The sequence below is a fragment of the Hippoglossus stenolepis genome, chromosome 7 (genome assembly GCF_022539355.2).
Source record: "Hippoglossus stenolepis isolate QCI-W04-F060 chromosome 7, HSTE1.2, whole genome shotgun sequence".
In the NCBI taxonomy this organism is placed as follows: Eukaryota; Metazoa; Chordata; class Actinopteri; order Pleuronectiformes; family Pleuronectidae; genus Hippoglossus; species Hippoglossus stenolepis.
The window spans coordinates 16,518,051-16,532,289 of NC_061489.1; the positions used below are offsets into that span (position 1 = coordinate 16,518,051).

A 14,239-nucleotide genomic window follows, 5' to 3' on the forward strand; every position below is an offset into this window, starting at 1 on the left:
TTGGTCGTCTTCAAGACTAACTTTCAATCAGACATAATGCAGGTTGGTTCCAGAGTCATGTCCTGCTTTAAATCCTCGTTCTCAAGCAGCTGCAGTGCTGTTTTTGTCAAAGACCGTCCACATTGTGTGTGTGTGTGTGTGTGATGTGTCATTTTGGACAAGTAGTCTTACTTGGCTTTTGCCCTCTGCAGTGCTGTATCCTTCAACAACATGCGCCCTTAGGAGTGCATATTCCTGCCTCCAGCCTAGTATATAAAATACACTTGGATGCTGCTGCCTTTAGTACACAGAAGCCCTTACACAGTTCTTGTCTAGCTTCTGTGTTTGCCTCAGAGAGATGAAACGGGAAACTAATTGGGCATTCTCAGCATAAAGGGGTCAGTACGCTTCAACAGAAGTGCTTTTCAGGTTATCCAGCAGTGACATGTTTGTTGCAGAGTAAAAAAAAAACAAAAGCTTAAGAAGTTATACGTCTATTTTACTTCAATTCAACTGAGAGGGTCAGAGATAATCAACAAAGAATGTGAGTAAACCTGCTTGAGCAAAAAGGATCAGTCAATTACTCAAAAAGTAATCGACATCCATTCTGATTAATTGCTAAATGCTTTACATTTGTAGGTTTCAGGTTCTCCATTTTGAGGATTTGCTGCTTTTCCTCATCTTTCACTGAAGGGAATTGAATGTGAACTTTGTTTGTTGTTGCTTTATTTGTATTTTCTAATCGATTACTTGGCAGACAAGGTGCTGTACAGAGACATTAAAAACAGTTAAAGACATCAACTCAAAGTCAAAAAGCACAATTCAAAATTAAAGACAGCAAAATAAAAATAAGAATTAAGAAAATAATAAATCTTTATAATTATTTTTAAAATAGTTAAGACTGGTTTTCACCCTGAATTTAAAAGCTGCAATGGATGGAGAAGTCCTAACACCAAGGCAGTTCCCACACGGTGGATATTAAGATGAATCAATTAATTGATTAGGTTAGGGTTAGGGTTATCTCTTTGATACCCTCACATATACTGTACGGTGTGGGTGTCAGACTCATTTGGATACATGGGATCTCACCAGGAGTTTTTAGATTTAAAATGAATATCACCCCCACCCACTACCACCACTAAACACCCCCCCACCCCCACTATACACACACACACACACACACATTGACCTGCAGTGTTATCCTAGTTTCTGTGCATGAGACACACTGTAGGCTCTAACAATAAATCACTGTCTGTAAAGTGAGGGATATATAAACATTTTAGACTTTAGCTGAGTGCAGCCTTTACTGTAAAGAATAGTTTGAGTGACGTCCAGAAAAACTCCCTTGGTGGAGGGAAAAAAAACGTGTAATTTTATCGCTGCAAAAAACAAATTTTCCTTTCACATATCAAAACACTTTTTGAAAACCTTAGTACGAGAGCTTGTCTCGGGCCCGGAGCGGTGTGTGTTTTGTCTGCATTCATGTTACTTACGTTTAGTTTGACAAAGCCTGGGAGACAGGTAGGTATCAGCACACACGCATAAACGCACGCCAACAGTAAGATATGAAAGCCCTTCTTCCCACGGGCTTCCTTTCTGCTGGCATTTACTCTGCGAACAGACAAGCAAACAAGAAGAAAGACAGAAAGTACCAGAGCAGAATGAACGCCAACGAGAAGGAGTTGGCGGGCGGGGAAAGTGGAAGTGAAGAGACGCTGCGGCGCAAGACTGCTCCGACTGTTTCAGGGAGACTCGAGGAAGCCGTAAACCTCGTGAGGGGAACTGAGGTGAAGGAAAGAGAGGAGGTGGAGGAGTAAAAGGATTAAACCGAGCAGAGTAATGTACTTGGGGTAAAGAAAGGACATTTATCTCTCCGTCCTCCCGAGGTCTATCCTTGTTTCATCAGCGGAGGAGATGGATAAAAGAGCCTGCATATGATTGGCTTAACACTTGGCCCGTCGCCACAGACGCACTACCACCGTGGGAGAAGGACAGGAGCTGAGGGATTCTATCAGACAGAATGTGTTTTTTCTACAGAAGTTTGTGACTGACATCAAATCGTGCATTTGAATTCTGCATGTGAATTGGACCATGCAGCTGTAATCCCACTATCATGGTCCTCTTCACACTCTATCTGCATAATTTCCCCCGATTGTCATGTATTTTCACAGTGAGACTCAATAGATCTCTGTTTAGGGCACTTTACTCACACCGAGAGAAAAACCTCTGCTGTCAAATGAATATATTACACATGTCTTTTGTGAACTGTTGCATCCTTTCTGCGCTTTACTCATCTGCTCCTTTATTTATCTCCATGCTGGAGCTTTCTCGCAGCTCATCAATGCAAATATATGGATTCGGCTACAGCCAATGAGTGTTTTTCATCACCATAGGTTCCCTCTAATGCGACAAATTGAAGATGTAGTCATCGGTTTGAAAGCAGGAAGAGGGGAGCTCGGCCGCATTGTCTTCCACCCTGTGATTTCCATTGTTTGATTCCAAATATCACCTGATGCGGCACTTTCACGTGCAATTATTCCGCCCGGCATGTATGTAGGGCAGCACGAGCAGAATACAGCAGAAGCAGGTGGGCTGTTAACGCTTCACAGTTTTCACTCTGAAGCTCTGCTGTACATCCTGTGCCACGGTGACAGTGGAGCAGCATCTGTCAGCTAACGCAAAGAGAGAAGAGAGAGAGTGAAAAGGAAACTGAAATGTTTAGAGCAAGCTGTTGGCTTTGCTTCCAGGAGCACATGATAATATAATTTTTTTTTAAAAAGACGACTTTGTTTTTCACACCAAGGAGAGGTTATGGAAGCATGGCAGCCACAGGAAAGCAATGTGTGAGAGCCGAGGCTGTGAGCAGCCAGCAGCAGCAGCACAGTCTATTCATCATCATCGAGCTCATGGCTGCACACTCACTGGTGGAGCTCACCTCACAGATACCAAAATCAAGGACCCACATTCAGAGAAGACCAGTACAGACAGACCTGTAGTAGAGCCGGGCACTACATCGATAAAGATATTTAACACAAAATAATAAAGTGCAATCTATTTTTATTTTTTTTCACCGTTTTTATATATATATATATATTGCTGTTTATCAAGTGCTTGTCAATCTCTGCTCATAAAACCCCAACCCCTGCTTGGATCTGCATCAGATAGCACACACTCGGGTATCAGTCCCCTAATTATGTTTTTTTTTTGATTTTTTTTTATCAAGATCCATGAATTATTCTCTGAGAAATCACCAAAAATGTTGAAAACAAATCTCCTTTCTAGAGACAATGAAAAAAAACTATTCCTGGATCTGCACCAAAATGTAATGGGTTCTTTCCTGTCCCATAATGCATCCTTCCATTAGGTTTCGTGGTAATCCATCCAGTTTTGCAAAATCCTGCCAACTAACATACAGACAAACACAGATGAAAACAGCAGGAGGTTACTTTGATAATGTGATAATTGTGATTATTATCAAGATCGACAGGTTTTTATCTTGATAACATTTAAGCCGTATCACTCAGACCTGACCTGTTGTCAGCTACACACAGAGACAACACATTATGCTTCTTTGCTGCCTGTGTCCTCTGCCGATCAAACAGCCAGAAGGCAGGAGACGTCACATGTCCAGCTAATCTAGTGACATCTTATCTGTTAGTTATCACTGTGTCCACCAGATCCTGTCTGTGTTGACCTTGACACGCCTGTGAGCTACTGTCAGACTGACTGAAACACTGATCTGACAGCCAAAAGAGACTCGGGCACAGTTTTCTAACATGAGACGTAGAAAATGTCTCACATATGACTTTGTTTAGTTTTTTGTCTTTGTCAGTTTCCTCCTGCTTTCGCTTGGATCTCGTTCTCCTCAGTTCTTTCTTTCTCTGCCGCTGTGTTTGGCGCAAACGGTTTTGAAGTTTTTTCTTCCATATTTTTCTTTCCCTTCATCCTTATCACTTACAGACCTTTTCACTTTTTCAGGCAGTCACTCAGGTGTTCAATCATTCGCTAAACACTATCCACATTTCTCACTGCGGACGTGTACATGACATATCTATAAGTACAGGAAATAGCTGACACAGATCACTATGATGGTATCCATAGCAACAGTTTATCTTCTGCTGAAATAATGAGAGGAAATTAGACGATGATCGCTTACATCATTCATTCAGCATAAAGTTAATTTACTGTTTCTGAAATGAGAATGAGTGAGAATATGCTGCTTTTCTTTGTTTTGTATGATTATAATGAAATAAATCAGGACATAAATCTTTGTGTTTTGATTAGACAACATGAATCTTATTGAAGATTGAAGATTTGCTGGAAAATGTTGGCAGTTTTCAGCATTTTCTGGCATTTCATACACTCAAGTTTTAATTAATTGATGCAACAAAAACAACTCATTGACAGACATTGACAATCAATAACAAAAAGTTTTTTTACAGACTTTAGTTTATCCTCAGATTTCATTTTTCGCCACGTTAATTTTTTATGTATGAATCCACAAACTGGCAGAAGAAGAATATTTTTTATTAAGCCTCATTAACAATGAGCCTTTTTATTTCTCATTGTCTTCTTTCTTTCATTAGCTGCTTTCCGTCCGTATACTATAACGTTTGTAATAATTGTTTTTTATTAAACTGCATCAACATCTGGATGGCAGTATAACCGCAGATGCTCTGACAACTGGTCCAAAGTCTTATTCATGTTCACCGAACACGCTGCAACCATCGTTCCTCTCACTGGGAATGTGCAAAGATCGGTGTTTTTCAGAGCACCCTTTATCGTCGCTCTCCTCCTTTGTCCCTTCTCTTTTCTCCCCAGCTTCCCCTCTCAACTAACTAACCAACTCCAAACCATTTCTCACCTCTTTCCACTGCGCCTCTTCTCTCGTCAACGACTCATTTTCATGTGCAATATCCTCAAACTGAGAGGAAATAAAAGGAGAAGCAAAGGAAGCCAGTTTGGAGAGGGTATTAAAAAGAGAAAGAATACAGAGGAGTGTGAAGATGGTGAGATATTTTGAATAACTGACTCGTCAGTGAAGGTTTTTCCCTCATTAACATGAAAAGAAAGGGAAGAATGAAGAGGAAGCCGATTTTTAATGTTCAGCTTTTGAGTCACATTGTTCAGTTTCTGGATTAGTTGAGGGATGTTTTCAGCAGTGGGGGGGGAGGGGGAGTGGGAGTGGGGGAAAAGAGGAATAGAGAAGTGAGGAAGAGAGTTGATGAATGAGGGGGACTATAAAAATAGAAAGCCGAGGGGAGAAGGGGGAAGTAAGCAGAAAGAAGTCGTTTGTCTCCGTTTAGAGCAGCTGGATTGGCTGTGAATGCAAATGTTCTCGTTGGTTAGCCAGATCCTTACGTAACTTTACAGTCTAGATGGAAATCAGTGTTGTAATGATCCGTCCATGTTTATTTTAAGCCTATTTAGTGTGTGCGTGTGTGTGTGTGTCAGTGTGTTTGTGTATGCATGCGTGTGTGTTTGTGCGTGTGACAAAGTGACAGATGGAAAGCAGGTGAGAAAGTTTGATTACCTTCCAATTATTAATTCGAGTTTATGCAGCTAGAAGAAGGTCCAATGTGTTGTGTGTGTGTGTGTGTGTGTGTGTGTGTGTGTGTGTGTGTGTGTGTGTGTGTGTGTGTGTGTGTGTGTGTGTGTGTGTGTGTGTGTGTGTGTGTGTGTGTGTGTGTGTGCGCAGTAGCATGCTTCTTCATTATCTCAGCACCATATGTAATTTTCACTGTTTCCTCTCTGTTCATATGAATGAGATGCTGCCTGTCAGTCTCCAGGATATAGACATGAGTCTGCCAGAGCAGCTTCAGACTTGCATCTCTTTTCTTCTCTCTCTCTCTCTCTCTCTTTCTTACCCCCGCCCCCTCTGTGTCCTCTCGTCATCTCCTCTTCTCTCCCTTACTCTTCTCCCTTCTTTACATTCTCTCTCTGCTCTGCCTCTGCAAGACATCCCTTTGCTTCCATCTCCTCTCTCTATCCACTGTGACTCAATATTTCATATTTCGTAGTTGCATTGTTCCACTAATCAGGGCTGGAATGTGTAAGTAAATAAGCCAGCATTACAGTAGTGACATTTTGTGACCCTCCAACCTCCAATACCATGTTGCAAATATAGCCATTCAAATGCCATTGAAATAAAGGTTAATATACAAAAACTATACTAAAGTTGTACAGATGCCGACACATCTAACCTTTTCATCAGTAAATCAACAACACCAGACCCACTGTTCTGTGCAACTATTGAAAAATATATATATAAATAAGGCGGTAAAATCCACAGTTCCCTGCTCCACCAAGTCCATTTGATAGTAATAATAATACATTTTATTCCTTAGAGACGCCTAACAATATGCCATAAAGAAACACATGAATAATTCAAGTAAAACCATCAAAATCCCATTAGAGAACACAAACACCTTTCAACATATGTGACACAAAAGGTTAAGATCAGGTTACAGGGCAAAGACACACAGTACAGCATATGTGAAAACAAGACTTTTAATAATCTCCATTAAACCTCACCTCTATGCTTACAACAGGCTTACGTTCCGACGTTCCCCTTTTAGCTTGGGTGTTTCCAATTGTACTTAAATCTTCCATCTGAATATGGGCTCAGGGTTTTCAGATTCACATTCATGGTGTGGAGGCCAGGCTAAAAAAAAAAAGTTCTCATAACGCTCAGTCGGTTGAGGCTAACCTGCACGACCTCACATTGCTGTGGGTTGAGCTCTGGTCATAACGTTAATAGCATGTAATGTCCTCGACGTCACTTATAAAACTACTGATCCGAGTCATTTGTCAAGTGTTTGACAGTTAATGAGTTTTCATATTAAACTCATCCTATTAGGACAACGGAGGAAGTCTGCGTAAGCCCTAATAATCCCGTTACCTTCATCAGTATAATGGCTGTAATTGCGCTTGTAAAAGCTGTGTAAATTTCCAACAGAGGTTCATGTGACATTCACTTCCAAGGAAACGTTTTCTTTTTTTATATAATACTTGACAAGTGATAGGCCTGAGCTCTGGAATAGTTTGGTTTTTCTGGGGTCAAACTATTTTAAGGTTGTTGCAAGGTTTTGCTAAATTTTGGGAACATGATGGGCTCGGTTGACTTCATAGAAATGTGCAGATTCCTACTAATGAGGACAGAGTTTCTTGGGAGAACAGGATCATCGAGCTAAATCTCTCTGTGTGTGTGTGTGTGTGTGTGTGTGTGTGTGTGTGTGTGTGTGTGTGTGTGTGTGTGTGTGTGTGTGTGTGTGTGTGTGTCATTCCTGAACAACTCAATACTGGTGCCCAAGCGAAGCTGCATCCACTTAGCATTCTTCACTTCTGCAGAGGCCTAACTGTAATCTGATGCAGTGTATCGCTGAGATCCACTCACTGCTCTGTTCTGCTATCTGCTCACGAAGCTCATATATCAGCTTCACCGGGCGCCGATCAGGCCCCAGACTGGTGCTTTGCCTATAAGTAGGATGTAGCCTTAAGGTAGGACTTGGCGGAGAGGGAAGGAAGGAGAGGAGGAAGAGGAGGAGGAGGAAGAAGAGAGGGGAATGAATTAGAGACTATGGGGTAAAATATGAGGGTGGGAAAGAATTTGGCATGGTTCCAGTCCCATGAATAAAATGCATAAAGTACACAGTAAATTTTTAATACTGTTTAGTTTCCACCAAGAGGCTAGATTTGCATCCTCATCCCCTGATTATGACATCCTCAGTCAGCACTCCAGGCATGGCTTTACACACACACATACACACACACACACACACGTTTTCAGTAGAGGTTACTTCTGCTGAGAGAAGCTAATCAGGCTGAAGCCATTCCCTCTTCCCCTCTGAATCTATTCTGTTCCTTCTCTACCTCGTCCTGTCACACACTTCCTCAGGGATCTGCTATCAGATGAAATCTCAGGTCCATCACTTTAAAGTGAAAAGCTGACCTGCTGGTGCCTCGCACAGAATGTGAACACAGGTCACAGCAGAAATGGAAGACTTCTTGAGACTGTTCTCACAGTGAAATAAATGTTCTGTATTTATATAGAACTTCTCGAGTCTTAATGACCTCTCAAAGTGCTTTACAGTTCACTTTTGCCATTCACCCTTTCACACACACATTCATACAGTACATGTATTTGCAGTACTTTCTTTGACACAGCAATCAATGTAGCGGCACAGCCATCAGGCTCAATTTGGGGTTTAGTATCTTGCCCAGGACACATTGAATGGGGAGAGTTTTTCAGGAAGTGACCTTTTGCTACTATAGGGTCCCTTTTTTAATCTTATTATGGTTCTAATCTTGTTTGGGATATTCTGTCTGAACTCAGTAAGATAAGATAAAATAAGATAACCCTTTATTATACCTACAACAAGGTGGTTTGGCATCAAATGGGACAATAACAACAAGAAGCACCAGTACAAAGTAATAAGTAAACAAACAAACAAACAATAAATAGCAAATAAGTAAACAGGATTGCACATGGAGAGATTTTTAAATTGCACAGACGTATTGAAGTGACTGAAGTTACACCTGCTTAAATTAGAAGTGCATTAGACTGAGCTGGTCCTTCTCATCATTCCGTCCAGTCTCTTCCTGTTGGCTGTTGAGATGCTGCTGCCAGTTTGCCGGTGCCCAGTAAACCACTCAAATGATAGATTACCTCCCCATCTCTGCTGTGATGGGTGGGGATACTAATACTAATGAAGAGAGTAAGAGCTAGAAGCAGGTTATGAATCGTTTTGTAAACTGGTTACCAGGCCATGTAAAGGTGCTAGAGCTCCCTGGATCTGTCTCCATCAGATCAACAGTAATGGGAGATGAAAGCTATAACATTTAGCATTAGGGTGTTTTCCGATACAGAATAACCATTCCAGCTTTTTTCCTTTCTCAAAATCTATAAACATCACTTCGTGGAATCATTTACATGAGCACCGGGGTTCCACTGGCACTAAAAACAGTTCTGCGGCCCACCATGATGGAATGAATGTAACTGAATTTTATAGGGAGTCGACAAAGAAACTCAATTTTAATGTGGATCGTCACATCTGGTGGTTACCCAGTCCAATTAACGGAGTCGATAACGGACTGCGATTCAGCCTATCAGACCACTGCACCCCTAATTATCACCATCAGACTTTTATCTCAGCATGTGCACCATCGCTACATCATTTATCATCATTTACCACAGGACTGGAGATGGGGCTGCACCTGCTCGTATGACAGAGAATAATTAGATATGGCGTGTACAAGCCATAGTGCCTTGGTTTTTCTAATAAGGTTCTCTAGCAAATATGTCAGCTTTCCGAAACTGGGATAGTACGTTTGCATGTGTTGATAACTCAGTAATTGCCCTCTTGAGAAAAACAAGATCTTTGCTTGATATAAAACTATACTACTTTATGTTGTTTTTTGTTGTTTACTTCAGCAAAAATCTTATTTCTAATTGTAAGTTTGACACCGAAAGGGTTCACAATGAGCAAAACATGGCCAAGTGACTAAAAGTTTACAGAATACGCTGAGGAAGTAATTAAATATTTTTCTTCAAATTCCCTCATTGAGACGTCTGCCCCCTTTCTCCCTCTGGGGTGACTGTCTGAACACTGCAGCCCAGTTTAAATGTTATCATTTAGCTGCTAAACAGCAACTTCCAATGGGAGAAGTCACTGCCACATGACTCTGTTTACACATGCATGCAGTCACTTAACCGTAATTAAAGAAGGCTCTGCTAAATAAACTGCATCAGGTACAATTTTATAACAAAGGAATCCCATTTTCACCGACAGCTGTTGTGTTACATTTTAAAAGAAATTTTAATTAAGCCCCCCTTAAAAAAACTACTTAATTAATCCATTGACATTTTCGCCAGCGAGTTCCTGCCATACACAAATACACACGGTTGAGAAATTTAATTCACCGCGATTCACCAGTCGACTGAAAATCCCAGCACCACCTCCAACAAAGATGATATGATAATAGCGACACACTTTTATCTCCTTGTAATCACTTTGAAGGGTTTGAATGACATTGGGGCAGTGTCGCAGTGAGCTAAACAGCCAGTTAATGCTTTTGAGATGAGCACACTAAAATATTAATGGGGGCCCTGGGCAAGGAAAGGTCATCGCTGAGACATAGACGGAATAACAAGAGGGCTGGCGGTTACTGCTGCAAACCTTAAGCTACACCAGTAAAAGCAACAACAACAACAAAAAGCCACAGCTGAAGACTTTCGCAGGCAGCAGCTCCTCAGCCGCAGTCCTCGGGTGGACACAGTAAATGTTGATGAGAACAGATGAAACACTTTCTCTTGTACACACAACATGTTTGTAGCTGCAGGTCAAACTGAACTCAGCAGAAAACACCAGCCAAGTGGAAAATTGTCCAGATGGTACAAACAAGACAACAAATAGTTTTTATTTTTATTTTATAACAGCTTTTTTATTCACAGTTGATTCTAAAGAGGACCTCAAATCAGCTGTTTCACAACAGACAACAGTAAATTTCATAAGGATTCATATTTTTCTTTCTCAGTGTCTTTCATCCAATATTATACTTTTCGCTATCTGCCGGACTTCTGCTCCATAAAAGTGTTGTTTTTCCTATAAAACACACCAACAGAAAGCTGGTGTTATAATAAAGCCGTGGAGGGCGAGAGTGCATCAATCTGGTTAAAGTAAGTAAGTCCCTTACGGTATTCTTAAAGTCGTAAAGCCAACACACCCACAATGGGTGCGGAGCAGTTTCATGTCTCAACACTACACCTGGCATACTGTGTTTTGATTTTGATAGACTTGTTGCACAAAAAAATCCAAGCGCAGAGGAAAAAATCTGAGAGCAGATGTTTCCCGCATGCACAGAAGCAGCGTGAGCAGAAGAGCTGAAGCTGGAGCGGAAATCTGTCCAAGCAATCTGAGTGTAAGCACATAGATTGAGCGCAAGCAGCAAAAAATCTAAGCACAAGCGACAGGGAAAGAAAGGGAAAAATCCATACAATATCCAAACATTGAAAAATGTATTTACTAAATCAATACATTTACACCAAATTGCATGAATCGCATATACAGTCAAAAGCTGAGATAAAGGTAACTACTCTCCTAAGCTAATGGTAGTTAGCCTATAATTAGCAAGGATTCGATACTTCAAAAGGATAAACGTACCTATCTATAGCTACGACCTAATTAGTGTAGGGGAAATAATAAACTGCACTTTTATGTTGAAATGTGCGTGAAAATGTTTATGAGAGCTTCAGAAATTCTTCTTTGAGTTTTAATTATTTTATTCGTACACAAATTATACTTTTTTTATTGATTGGTTGTCTTGATTATTGTGAAGCACTTTGTAATAATGTTTTGAAAAGTGCTATTTAAATCAAGTTTATTATTACTATTTTTATAAGGCTAGGTTTTTCGTAGTAAAGACTCGAAGATTCCCAAAAAACTCGTAGTACCTCAATTTTGTCCAAACTATTTCTGTGTTTGACTTTGGACTGATTACTATCATCCACTTTACCAGCGCCCACTCGCTCAGATCATAAAAACCTCCACCTCCACCCTCTCTCCTCTTTTCCATCCTATTTAAGCACTAAATTATAAGCCTGATTTCCTCCTGCCTCTGCATTTGCACCACTCGCCCTCTTTCTTCCTGCCCTCTCTCTCTCTCGCCTCCCTATGTGCTGTGCTTTTGCTCAAGCCTGTAGAGCTTGCCCTCGCTGTGTTTCAAATTACATGCCACATCAAATAAGGCTTATAATGCTGTTAGCGAAGGTGCGAGTGTGTGTGAGTGCCTTGGTATTCCACCTCCTTCAGATTCCTTTTAAATGAATCTCTAGGGTTGAGCTCAGTATTCTGAATGAGTAACACCGAGCTGTAATAGATCTGATTGACACAGCATACTGTGCCATTATCACTGACCTTTCTTTCTTTCTCTCTTCTTCTCTCCCCTCTATTCCTCTGCCTGGCTCCTGTGCAAACATCTAAAGGAAGTGGAGGTGAGTAAATCCATTGTGCTCGTAACCTGATAATACTGCGAAGAAGCATACTGCAGAAATGGTATGTGTTTGTCTGACACTTGCTTCGAGGCATTGTTGCAGAGCTGGAGAGGTGTTGCTAATTTATATGCACAGCAGGTTGGGTGGCTGGTCAGCTATAACGTGGTATAGTTCAGCACATTAAAATGCTGCAGCAGTGGTTTGATACTTTCCTCACTTTAAAGCAATTTATGCAGGTTGCACAAGTTTTATCTGTCAGTGCACAGCAGCTTTCAGTGACGTGAACCTCACAGAAGCTCCCTTTTAACTAGACATGACCACAAGTATATAGACATGGTAACATTACACCCGTATTTGATTGGGTTGTGGTCCGGGCTATGTGCAAGCTAGTCAAGTTATTCTGCTCCAAACCGGAAAAATGAGGGCCACCATCATCTTTAAACAGGAAGAAGCCTGATATAATATGTCTATAATGTAAAAGAGTTCCATGCTAGTAAGACATCAGCCCAAACAAGAACAAAAGTACACAGAATCTGCTTTGGTAATGTTATATTTCCTATTTGAACTGTACAATGTGATCACTTGCTAGCCATATTTTACTTGCTACAAAGAAAAACTATATAAAAATACATATAAAACATTATTTGATCAGAACTCCTATAACAACTCATATATAGTTCTGGTACAGTTAAAAGGATATATATTTATATCAGAAAATTTAGTGCGTAAAGCAGATAAACATTATGGTCTGTCATTTCTCTACAGGCTGTAGAAGTCTACAGAAATGACTGCTGCGACAGTAACATCCTACGTTCCACTCTCACAGCCATAAAGTTAATTTTATAATAGAGCCAGGGCTTGAGAGATGGACATTAAAGAAGAGAAAAAAGAAGTGAGGACATGAATGAAATAAGGACCTGAGGGAGAAGCTAATTAGGTTTTAGCTCCTCATTTGAAACCTTTGTGTCGGCTCAAGCGTTGGCAGTTGTCATTAATAGAACAAGGACTGCAGGAGTGGGTCAACTGTCCACTTTCTGTGGACTGTTTCTGCCTAATTTAACTTGTCTTTCTATCTATCTCTCCTTCCTTCTTTCTCCCTCTCTCTTTATAAAATAATGACGGAGGTATAGATCCTGCTCTCTAATGCAGCAGGTTCTCTCTGCCTGGTTCATTTAGTGTCACTGACACAGGCTCACTCCCTGCTGGCACACATATGGTTTGCTTTGGGTTCTGCTTCAGATGCAGAATCCACCACTGTGTGTGTGTGTGTGTGTGTGTGTGTGTGTGTGTGTGTGTGTGTGTGTGTGTGTGTGTGTGTGTGTGTGTGTGTGTGTGTGTGTGTGTGTGTGTGTGTGTGTGTGTGTGTGAACACTTTACCTCCCCATGTTTAACATTTATAAGCACTATAAAAACATTTTATAAAGGGTATAGAACAAACTTAAAGAGGTTGTATAAGTAGATTTTATTTATTTATTTGTCAATAGCATTAGAACTCATGTTCAGGTAATGGATGACAGTATATTAAAACACTGATGCAATAATCTACGTACTTATATGTGCTTACAACTACATTATAGTATGTTATAAACCATGTATACTGCTTTTAGATGCTAAAAACCTCGGAGCTGATATAAACAGGGAAAATAAAGGAGCATAAATAGTGGTCTATTGAAATGCACAGCTGTGTTTCCTGTTTCTTTTCCTACCAGTAGCTGCTGCTGCACCGAAAAACAACAACTCTCCACCTGGACCACTCCTGCCTTCTTAGATATCGTAGTTTTACAGGGTGATTTATGGATAAATAACCTTATTCTCACCTATATACTTAATTTAAATGGTGTTTGAGCCTTGGTTCTTTCCATAATGGGTTTTTTAATTGCTTTACACAATAGAAGATGTCTCTAGAATCTGCTCTGAATGGAGCCACTGAATCAAAGTGTATTTAACAAATCCAAATCTTCTCTCAACTGAGGAAAGCCAATTATTTTCAGTTTAAATATTTTCATTTGATGAGATTTTCCTCATGACTGAGGATTTTAGTGTATCTGAGCAGTAGGAATAATTTGCACTTCTTCAAATATGATTATGAACGTCCTCACAGCTTAAAGACCTAATAGAAATGATGTAGTAATACTGTTCTACACCAATCCTGCCCTCAAATAACCACCAGTGCACTGTGTTCTGAATTATTTTTGGTGTTAAAGTCCATGTTGACCCTGACATCAAATATTTTTGTCCAAGTTCAGCTCATCTTTACTGAAGCCTACA

The 14,239-nt window shown here is 40.4% G+C and overlaps 1 protein-coding gene across 1 annotated transcript in view; it reads left to right on the top strand.

Moving 5' to 3' along the window:
* The window catches only part of spock1 (SPARC (osteonectin), cwcv and kazal like domains proteoglycan 1), a gene marked incomplete at its 5' end in the record, with an annotated part of 95,266 nt that overhangs the window by 31,900 nt on the left and 49,127 nt on the right, over positions 1-14,239 (top strand). Inside the window, 1 exon segment of the mRNA XM_047340694.1 lies at positions 11,963-11,971. Within this exon segment, the coding sequence (XP_047196650.1) occupies positions 11,963-11,971 (9 nt within the window).